At 35.2% G+C, this 11434-nt stretch overlaps 1 protein-coding gene and 1 long non-coding RNA gene across 2 annotated transcripts; both read right to left on the reverse strand.

Moving 5' to 3' along the window:
- Nucleotides 1-2035: 2035 nt before the first annotated feature.
- On the reverse strand, nucleotides 2036-4782 carry LOC130461901 (uncharacterized). The gene is made up of 4 exons (XR_008921908.1): nucleotides 4440-4782; nucleotides 4068-4343; nucleotides 3203-3267; nucleotides 2036-2239 (listed from the first exon to the last, which is right to left on the reverse strand). It is a non-coding gene; the product is annotated as an uncharacterized lncRNA (long non-coding RNA).
- Nucleotides 4783-8578: 3796 nt separating this feature from the next.
- Nucleotides 8579-9557, reverse strand: LOC130461344 (uncharacterized). Its single transcript, XM_056829413.1, has 2 exons — nucleotides 8706-9557; nucleotides 8579-8653 (listed from the first exon to the last, which is right to left on the reverse strand). The coding sequence occupies exons 1-2, from the start codon at nucleotides 9555-9557 to the stop codon at nucleotides 8579-8581; spliced, it is 927 nt and encodes a 308-aa protein (XP_056685391.1).
- Nucleotides 9558-11434: the final 1877 nt, after the last annotated feature.

Here is an 11434-nt window from a genome sequence, read left to right on the forward strand (position 1 = left end):
TACAAGATGCAATAATCATTGGAAAATAATCATCCTCAATAATTCACGAAAGACATTTGCACACTACACATAAGGCATATCATTTTGAATCATATTGGTCATGAGGATCTAGATTGACCCTCACTTCCTTTATGTACTCAAATCATTTAATATTTTTGTGGCAATTGAATTGATCCACAATTCACACTGAGTATGCAACCAATAGGAAGATTAACCCACGACGTACTACCTAGAGGTTGGGGTATTATGGAATCCTCAAAATAGAATAAAGAACAATTCCTTGAAAACTTTAACTTTTATTGCTAACTCCATAGAGGTTTATTACATCCTTGAAAATAATAAAGAATATTTCAAACTTCAATAAACTTAAACTTTAAACAGTTGTAGCTTTGCTACTTATTCTTTAAAACATAAAAGAGCTAATTAACTATTTATGACTTCAAAATATTTGTGGCCTCTTGCCTATCCATTGCCCTTGAAACTTGCGGAGTGAAATTTAGATCTCAAGATCATCGAACTCTTCTTCAGGGTCTTCATCGGGGTCTTCCTCAGGGTTTGCATCTTCACCCATGTCTTCATTTTGATTAGGCTCACTTGCCATCTCCTGTTCACTTTCGAGCTCTGCATTCGAATCACTAGAGATCTCAATGGTTGGCTCATGAGCCGCTGGGTTAGGATTCTCTGCCTCAACACCTACATTCTCATTCTCCACAGCTACATCATTTTCCTCTAGGTCATTATTTACACTTATTCCCATAGGTTCTTCTGTAACTGAATCCCCAACATGACTCCCTACGATTTTACCGTCTCTAAACCCACTTTCTGCTGCTTCAATAACGGTGGTCAGAATTTCTGAATCATATTTCCATCTACCATCCCAAGTTCCATACTTAACCAAGTTTGGAGTTCCATTATCAGAATGCATGTCTTTAAACCTTTCCTTGAGTTCTAGGTATGGAAATTTGTTAGGTAAGCAATTAATGATAGTGGCTGCTATGATATCCTTTCTCATTAAGATAGGTTGCCCTTGAACTTTAGCATAATATTCACATCCAAACACAATTTTCTTCACGTAAATATCAGGGGTTTCTATATCAAGTTTCTCGAAGGATCCTATGTTAGTATACTTGGAAAGAAACATTTTATTCCTGAAATAAACAATTCAAAGTCTCACTAACGATTTTCCAGCCAAAACATAAACAAGGTTCAATAATCAATAAGTTTGGTGGAATCAAACAATTCTTTATGCACATGTAAATGTAACACTTAAACAATTAGCACATGCACATACATAACAATCAATTTCTTATCATTGACTAGCTACTAATGCACATATAATTCTATCTTATATGCCCTTCTTATACTACCCATCTCTCATAAACTAAAGCATTAGAATCATTTATATAACGAAATAAAAGAACGAAAATATAATAAAATTATAACATAGAATAATAACATAAATAAAATATAAAATAAATAAAGTAAAATAAATTAAGGAAATGCGTAGCGAATAAATTAGAAAATAAAGTTATTAATTCGAAAAATATTTATATTTCCTAATTAACGAATTCTAACTCTTGAAACAACTTTAAAAAAAATTGAACTCTTTTTTTTTTTAAAAAAAAATGTATTCATATTATTTTTATTTATTTGTTTGAATAATAATTAATAAGAAAAATAAAAATGTCGAAAGTATCACTTTAACTTGGAAAAATAATTTGATTTCGAACGTAAATAAGGAATATCGTATACTTTCAAACAAGGTAAAAGGAAATCGGCCCCCCAAAAAAAAAGTACCAATTTTTGAACACTATAATACGTAGAATCTCGATTTTTAAGAAATTATTTTAAATAACTAGATAGTTAGGCGCCTAAAATTTTTTTTTTTAGTAAAACCTTAGCTTCTAGATACCACTTTGTAACACCCCGACAATTCTCTCTTTTCTAAAACAACATTTTAATATAAAACGTAGAGAATTATCAAGGCATTATCGCCCGTGTGAAAACGTAACGGCTTATTCAGAATTTCGCAGCGGAAAACATAAAACTAACTTTAGGTTTATAAATAATCGATTACATAGTTAATCCCAAAACCAATCAACTAACAAGTTTAAAGTCCAATTAAACAAACCCAAGTTATCATAGCAAATCAAAACTAAATACAAGCTCTCTATTCCCGATCCCAATGATGCAACATCTTCAAACCTGCAGATGGACAATGCTTATTGATCCTTAGAGACTGCTCACCAAAGATTGGGTCATCACAGGATCAATAAGGCATAACCATGATCAACATGCACAAGCAAAAGCACGTAATCAGCAAAGCTGAGTACTACATACTAAATCAATAATAATCCTAACATGATTCTATTAAACGAACAATCCTAACATGGTACTAAATAAAACATAAGCAAGGATAATCAAGATATATTGACTTGAAGACTATACTTGACTGAACTAGACCTTTGTATCATTAACATTATTTTAATTGAAATAGTCAATGGACTGAGTTGTCTACTAGAAACTTCTTCTTCTTCACTAAGGAAGACGAGGTACGGGCGCGACTCCGTAAACCCCAATGACCTGCGATATCGAGGGACTTTTAAATAAAAATAGAACCGGTGATCAATCCGGCCCCAGAAAAAGCCATAGGCTACCCATGACCCCAACTCCTGATTGTCCGTCACTTTAGACGTGCACAGTCTAAAGCTATTGCTACTCATTTTCACTTTACATGACTTAACTTTTAATACTTGGTTATGACTCATCAAACATAAATATTATATTCAACAAGTAAACACAACTTCTTTTATCTTTGAATTAAACCAGTGATCACAACGTTCAACCAAGAGCCAATTCCAACTATTTTAATCCTTTCTTTATCCATATTTAAAAACCTTTATTAGGTATAAGGTTCAACTACCAAACAAGGTCCTCGGCCCTTATAAGGTAGTGAAAATCTAAAGAGGAACAACGATCAATAAAGATCTAAACCAATATTAAATAATATAAAGTTCCACAAAACCAACATGCTTGCATCAATATTCCATGCTAACATGATTCAATTCTTATAAATAAAGTCCTATGCTCAACGCATTAATTCAACGACATTGAACATGAAATTCCAACATAAACAAGTTCATAAATATATTCATCATATTCTCAATACAACACACATCCAAGCACACAGGTATGTACGTACCTTGTGTAAACAAACTGGTAGGCCACTTTAACGAATTCAAAAGTCACCCACAAAGAATTCTCCGCCTATAATAATCAAGAAACGTACCCAAATCAATTCCTAATCATTGGCAACCATAACAAAGCATTCTAAATGCATCCCAAACATATTTAGAACATTCCCCAATATCAAAACTTAAACCTTTGATTTCCTAGCATCATAATTATTGAATTAGTGATTGAAATTCGTTGAAAACTCTTTGCAAACATCGTACTTTAAATTTTCAGCAATATAACTAATTTCAAACTACTCCAAAACATAATTAACATTCTTAGAATCATACAAATAATAGCTTTAATAATATATAGTCATTCTATTATGATTTAATCATTAAAAACCTTAAAAATTCACACTTTAATAATTAAAAACTCTTATTTCAATTCAATTATGTAATCTGAAAATTAAATTATTAATTAAGCATAGTATATAATCTGAAAATCTAACTTAATCATAAAAACTTATAATTTATATTCACGAAACATGAATTAAATTAATAAAACTTAATTAAAACCCTAATTTAAACGTAATTAACAAATCTGAAAATAATTAAATTAATTTCGACAACATATAATCTGAGAATTAGTAATTAAATCTTAAAAATCATAAATTTATTAAATCAAATCATGAATTAAATCACTAAACTAATTTAAACCCTAACTTATGTATTAATCAACCAAAACTGAAAATAATTAATTTATAATATCAATACCAAATCTGAAAATTATAATTTAATTATAAAGATTAATAGTTTAATTCTAGAAACATAAACAAAAATCAATAAACTTAATTAAAACATTTAAATAACTTAGGGTTTAAGAAAGTCAACCAAAAGGGGAGGAGGAGTGCTGGCCGGCGGTGACTAGGGCACGGCGGGGACAGCGGCGGCTAGCAGAGGTGGCGCTGGTCGGGTCAGGTGTCGGCACGGGTGGTTGCTGGTGGTTGATGGTCGAACCAAAAGCACTGCGATTAGGGGGGAGAGAGTGGAAACCGAATCCAAGGAGGAGGAGGGGGAGTTGCCGGCTTGGACAGGCGCTGCAGGTGGGCGGCGCAGCGTGGAGGGGAACGACGAGTGTAGAAGGCGGTGCTCGGTGGTTGTGCGTGGCTGCCACCAACAGAAACGAGTGAGGAGGAGAGCAATAAAACTAAGGAGAAGAAAGAAGGACGAAGCAAGAGAGGGAGAAGGGAGAAAGGAGATTACCGGCGGCTGGCGAGGGACGACGGTGGTCCGGCGTGGGTGGCTGGACGGCGGCGACAAGGGGAGCACTAAGGTGTGAGAGTTCACGTGAATTCTTGAAGAGGGTTTGAGGGTTTTTCTGCTTTTTCTTTTCACGTGAAGGAGAGGAGAGGATTGAGAGTTTTACATGAATTTGGAATATGGGTAAGGGATGTGGGTTTACTTATTTTGGGCTTTGCTAACTTGGGCTAGGATTAGAATTACGTTTGGTATTTGAATTCAACACCGCTTAAGATTGTTTTCTAATTTCAATCGTGTTTTCGTAATTCAAATTCTTTTCAACATCAAATTCTAAAATTATTTGAATTTCATAAACCGTTGAAATATTTAGAATATATTTAAATTAAATTAAATATACATTAAATATATAAATATAATAAAGTTCAAAAATCGTTAATTATTTAGAACGTACTTTAAATAAAATAAATATACGTTAATTATATACTTATTATTTAAATTAGTAAATTCTATTAAAATATAAATAACTATACGTTAAAATATATTAATAAAATTTATAAATTTACGGGGGATTACAATCAGTTACAAGAGCTGCATTCCTGTGTATGCTAGACCTGCCTTGTTATGCTGCACTTGCACTGGTGTGGTTGTTGGCTGTGTAGGCTGATCATGATCACCAACACCCCCCCTCAAGCTTGGGGTGGCATGAGAAACACCAAGCTTGGAAAGAAGCTCATAAAAATGAGGTGAAGGCAAAGCCTTAGTAAAGATGTCTGCAAGTTGTGACTGAGTAGGCAAATAGGTGAGTTGAATAAGGCCTTCCAACACTTTATCTCTTGTAAAGTGACAGTCAATTTCAATGTGTTTTGTGCGCTCATGAAACACTGGATTCTTTGCTATGTAAATGGCAGATTGGTTATCACAGTGAAGGGTGACAGGCTTCAAGTGTGTAACCCCAATTTCTTCCAACAATCTGACCAACCAAGTGACTTCAGCAGAAGCAGCTGCCATAGCTCTATACTCAGCTTCTGAAGAGCTTCTGGAAATAGTACTTTGCTTCTTAGATTTCCAAGAAATTGGTGAGTTACCAAACAATAGGATATAACCAGTGATAGATTTCCTGGAATTAGGACATGCTGCCCAATCACTATCAGAGAAAGCTTGTAAAGTTAATGTATCTGAGGCATGAAGAAGAATGCCTTGACCTTCTGAACCTGCCACATACCTAAGAACATGTTGGAGAGCAGCAACATGTGGAAGTCTAGGTTGATGCATGAATTGGCTCAAAAGTTGTACTGCAAAACACAGGTCTGGTCTGGTGTGTGTTAGAAAGTTTAACTTTCCCACCAGAGTTCTGTAAAGCTCAGGTTTATCAAACAAATCTCCTGTATCAGCTAGAAGCTTTGTATTGATAGGTAGAGGTGTAGGTGCAGTTTTGTGAAGGTCAAAACCACTGTCTGCAAGCAAAGATTTAGTGAACTTCTTCTGAGTTAAGATCACACCATTCTCCAAATATCCAACCTCAATACCCAAGAAATAGTTCATCATTCCTAAATCCTTGATACTGAAAACATCATCCAGATGCTTCTTTAATGTTTCAATGGTAGGAAGATGATTCCCAGTTAACAAAATGTCATCCACATAAACTGCAGCAAGAGTAATGTGATGTTCATCCCTTTTGATAAAAAGAGAATAATCATTCTTAGATTGTAGGAAACCTTGTGTCTGCAGTTCAGTGTGTAGCTTGGCAAACCATTGCCTTGATGCCTGTTTCAGTCCATATAGTGACTTTGTAAGCCTGCAAACCTTGTTGTTAGGATTAGGAATCCCCTCTGGCATCTTCATATATACTTCTTCATGGAGATCCCCATGAAAAAAAGCATTATTAACATCTAATTGGTAAATGGTCCATTTCTTGCTTGCTGCTAAAGCCACTATGCATCTCACTGTTGCCATCTTCACTACAGGGGAGAAAGTTTCCTCAAAATCAATCCCATATTGCTGAGTGTACCCCTGTGCTACCAATCTTGCTTTGCATCTTTCAAGAGTACCATCAGCCTTTAGTTTCACTTTAAACACCCATTTGCATCCAATGGGTTTCTTTCCATGTGGCAAAGTGACCACCTCCCAAGTTTGATTCTCAAGTAAAGCTTCTATCTCTTTTTCCATAGCTTTTATCCATTCAGGACTTTTTACTGCTTCTTTGTAATTCTTAGGCTCTATCAAACTGTCAATCTTTGCTACCATGGCATGATAGCTCTTGGGCAAGCTAGTGTAAGTCACCAGGTTACACCAGTGTGTAGCTGTATGACATTGATAATCAGCAAGATAAGTGGGAGGTTTGTGAACCCTTGTAGACTTTCTAGGAGGAGGATCTGTAAGATCCTGTGTGAAGTTTGGAGAATGGAAAGAAGAAGAAGAAGTAGATGAGTGAAGAGGAGTGGAAGATGGTGAATTTTGATGAGGAGCAGAAGAAGTAGTAGAAGTAGAGGGAGTAGCAGAAGATGGTGAATCACTATGGTGAGTAGAGGAAGAAGAAGATGAATGTGGTAAGTGGGGAAGAAAAGGTGAATTTAGGTCTGGATCAGGAAGAAGTGGTGTGTGTTTGGGAAGAAAAATATATGGAGGTAAAGAGTTGGTTCCAGAATGAGAATCTGGAAGATGGTGAAAGGGAAAATGTGTTTCAGAAAAAGTAACATCCCTGGAAATGCTTATTTTCTTGGACTGTGGATCAAGAATCTTGTATCCCTTCTGTGAAGGTGAATATCCAATGAACACACATGCAGTTGCTCTTTTATCAAATTTGGTTCTGTTGACTTTAGAAGTAGATGCATAGCAGAGACATCCAAATGCTCTCAAGTGTGCATAAGGAGGTTTGTGTCCATGCAATTTTTCATAGGGTGTCATATTGTCAATACTCTTCAAAGGCATTCTGTTAATCAAATAAGTGGCACATAGTATGCATTCTCCCCAGTACTGTATTGGTAGCTTTGACTGAAAGTGCAATGCCCTAGCTGTTTCTAGCAAATGCCTGTGTTTTCTCTCCACAACTCCATTCTGCTGTGGAGTGCCACTACAGCTAGTCTGATGAAGAATTCCCTTACTGAGCAATAAATTTTTCATCTCTCCTTCACACAATTCTAAAGCATTATCAGATCTGACACAAAGTACCTTGCTATCAAACTGTGTTTCAACCATTTTTAGAAACGAATCAATCACAGTTACAGCATCATTCTTTGATTTCAGAAGGTGTGTCCATGTAGTTCTAGTAAAATCATCCACTATAGTGAGGAACATAGTACAACCATTGTGAGTTTTATTCTTATATGGACCCCAAGTGTCCAGATGTATCATCTGAAACCTTCTCTTAGTCTTAATACTGCTTACAGGAAAAGAATTTCTAGGTTGCTTTGCAGCTGGACATATCTGACATATACTGTCATTATTACAGGTAGTAGCTAGATTATCCACTACAAGTTTCATCTTAAGAAATGGCATATGACCAAGTCTAAGGTGCCATATCTTCACATCTGTTGACTCTGCAGTGGCTGAAAGACATTGTGTTGAACTTGTTACAACTGGATCTTCTTTGCTTGTGTCCACACTGTACAGACCTGATCTCACACTACCAAGAACCTGTGGCCTTTTCATTAAATGGCCCTGAAGATAGCATTTGTCAGCAGTAAATGAGATTGTACACTGATGATCCAAGCACAACTTATTCACAGATAATAAATTATATTGAAAATCTGGCACATGTAGGACACCCTTTAGCTGTATATTTTCATTTAAAATGACTGTCCCTCTGTGTAGAATGGCCACTTTCCTTCCATCAGGTATAGTTATGTATTCATCAGTTCCAGTGACAGGTTCATAGCTTTTAAACATGTTGATATTTGCACACATGTGATCTGATGCACCACTGTCTAACAACCAGCTAGAATGAGCACAAGTGAGAAAGCAAAAAGTATTACCTGCCATAAATGCATGGCCAGAAGCCTCTCCTTCATCATTCTGTGTATCTGTGGAACTCTTCTCATTCTGTTGTTTGGTTAACAAACTTAACAACTGAGTGCACTGATCAGCTGTAAGAAATCCTGGTTGTTGTTCCCTGTCAGTTTCTTGGAACTGTGGTTGATACTCTGTCATATCATCCCCATATGGTTCATCAAAGTAAGCTGCTGCTGCTGTTCTTTTGTCACTCTTAAAACCAGTGAAACCTGGAGGATATCCATGCAACTTAAAACACCTTTCTGTACTATGTCCTTTGACCTTGCAATGATCACAATAATATGTAAATGGTTTCTTGTATCCAGTTCTGTTTCCACCATACTGATAAGTGTTCTTGTATCCAGTTTTGTAAGGATTGTTTCTTCCTTGTAAGTCATTATACCTCCTTCTATCTGCTATGAAAGCATGATTCTCTGTATGTTGCATGGGAGCACTGATCTCTCTTTGTCTTTCTTCTTGAGCCAACATCCTATAAGCATGAGTGATGGTGGGCAAAGGTTGCATCATCAACAAATTTCCCCTTGCAGTGCTTAAATGTTCCCCTAATTTCATTAAGAATTGCATCAGCCTTTGGTCTTGCTGCATCTTGAAGATCTTTTGAGTCAAGTTACATGTACATTGGTTGCAAGTACATGATGGCAGAGGATTAGCAGCACTTATCTTGTCCCAAATAGACTTAATCTCTGTGAAAAATTCAGCAATGTTCTGTCCTCCTTGTGTGATTTCTGCAGCTTGTTGTTCAAGAGAAAACAACTGTGGACCAGAAACGTATCCAAATCTTTCTTCTAGGTCTAGCCAAATCTCTCTAGCTGTGTTAAAGTATAACACACTTTTGGCAATGTTTGTGTCCAGATTAAACAGTATCCATGAAATCATCATGTCATTGCATCTCATCCAAGCCTGATAAGTGTCGGCTGTTACATCAGGTTTAGCTAGTGTTCCATTCACAAAACCTAGCTTGTTCTTTGATGACATAGAGATCATCATACTTCTCCTCCAATCACCATAGCCTTCTCCTTTAAATTTCACTGAGACTAACTGACTTGCAGTGTTATCTGTTGGATGCAAATAAAATGGACTAGCTGGATCTTGATTAGGTTGTAGAGTTGTCATGACTGATTTTTTTTGAGATTGAGATTTTCTTAGAATAAAAGAAATAAAACTGAAAGTGTTTGATGAAGGATTTGATTTGAGGAAAAAGAAGATTTAGATGAGATGAGATGATTTTAGGATTTGATTGAAGAAAAAAAAATAGCAGCAGATTATCAACAGAATTTTGCAATCAAACTAGAAAAAAAAAATTCCACGAAGAAATTCAAGAAACAGAAGAATATCAACAGAATCACATACAGAGAATCTATCTACTAATCAGAAGATCATAATGCACTACTGATTCACAGAAAATCAGAAAAATACCAGCAGTTGAAGAACATACCCTCAAATTTGATATGCTTAGAATTCTGATTGAATTGTATCACTGTGTTTAGAAAGAACTACTGATTCAGGATCTGTGTTTACTGCTCTGATACCATGTTGAAATCTTCAATAAATGCAGAAGCTAAGAAGAAGGGAAGTAAACTTAAGCAGCCATAAACGGAGCTGCACAGAAGCTTGTATTAAAGAGAAGTTTTCTTATTACAGCTTTTAGGAAATATTCTGTGATAATCATTGATTGAGGCTTACTCCTAATATATATAGTAAGCTAGTACACAGCTGTACCAACCAATCATATTACAGGAAATAAAACAACTAGCCAATCATAAATATCCTAGTTGTCACAAACAGACAAACTAGCTGACAAGTAACAGAATCAGTTACAAGAGCTGCATTCCTGTGTATGCTAGACCTGCCTTGTTATGCTGCACTTGCACTGGTGTGGTTGTTGGCTGTGTAGGCTGATCATGATCACCAACAAATCCATATATGAAAAAACATGTTCTATGATATGTAGAAAATGGACAAATTAAAGATGTAGTGATATTATTTGAAACCATTTTCAATAATGGTAACAAAATTACATTTTCTTGCAATCACTATATTGTGAAATTAGCAAATAAAATAAACATAGATGATAAAGACTAAAACTAATACTCAATAAAAGATAATAAGAGATGAATTCTATTAGGAGTAAACTACCATACACAAATATGTATATATTTATCCCAAGAAAGTTAAATGAGTTTGTGACAAATTCTTTGGGGTCGTGTTTGGATTCTGATGTGGAAGAGCTTACGTTTAATATGGAGGACCAATTTGTGTTTGGTGGTAGTGTTGAGGAATTGTTAGCAAGTGCTTAAAGCATCAACAATGGGGAGGATATATGTCCTCCCCTACACTCTCTCTCCTCTAATTTATCATCCTCTTTAATGTAGAAAGTAAAGAGAGGATCCTCCATTTGGGGAGGAATGCAATATATCCTCTAGTTGGAGAGGATATCTTGCATTAGATAGAGGATATATCTGAATATCAAAACTCATCATTTCAATTTTTTTTTTTTTTGCCTTGTTTTCACATAAAACGACGTAGTTTAGAGTAAGATATTTGCTGAATTTTCAGCCATGTGGGGCCCACAAAGATGCTCTCCACTTGATGTCATTGTCAGCGGGTCCCACAATTAATTTAGGACAAAAAAATCTGGTGGGTTTTCTTCACTTGCCAACGGTTATTTTTCTTTTAATTTAGGACACATGTCACTTAATAGTTGGTTGATTTTACCAACGGTTATAATTTTATAACGGTAATACATAAAAAACGGTAACTTATTAAAAAAAAAAAATACCAACGACTATATTAATGTACTACCGTCTTAATAAGTAATTAATGATCCGTTATTTAATGCAAATTTCATTTATAATATAATTTATTTAAAGGTTAGATATAGATTTATTTTATTAATAGTAATGGAAAATAATTAATTAGGCTCAATTATTTTTTAAACACTTGCAATTATCATTATTCCTCAATTAAATATCTTTAATAAGAAAGATAAT

This window comes from Spinacia oleracea, chromosome 5, assembly GCF_020520425.1.
Source record: "Spinacia oleracea cultivar Varoflay chromosome 5, BTI_SOV_V1, whole genome shotgun sequence".
NCBI classification, from domain to species: Eukaryota; Viridiplantae; Streptophyta; class Magnoliopsida; order Caryophyllales; family Amaranthaceae; genus Spinacia; species Spinacia oleracea.

Excerpts from the sequence above, each read along its gene's own strand:
- LOC130461344 (XM_056829413.1), bottom strand. The coding sequence starts at position 9,557 with ATGACAACTCTACAACCTAATCAAGATCCAGCTAGTCCATTTTATTTG. Across the intron at positions 8,654-8,705 it reads ATTATTGTGATCATTGCAAG|GTTTCACTGGTTTTAAGAGT; the intron begins GTCAAAGGACAT and ends GATATCCTCCAG.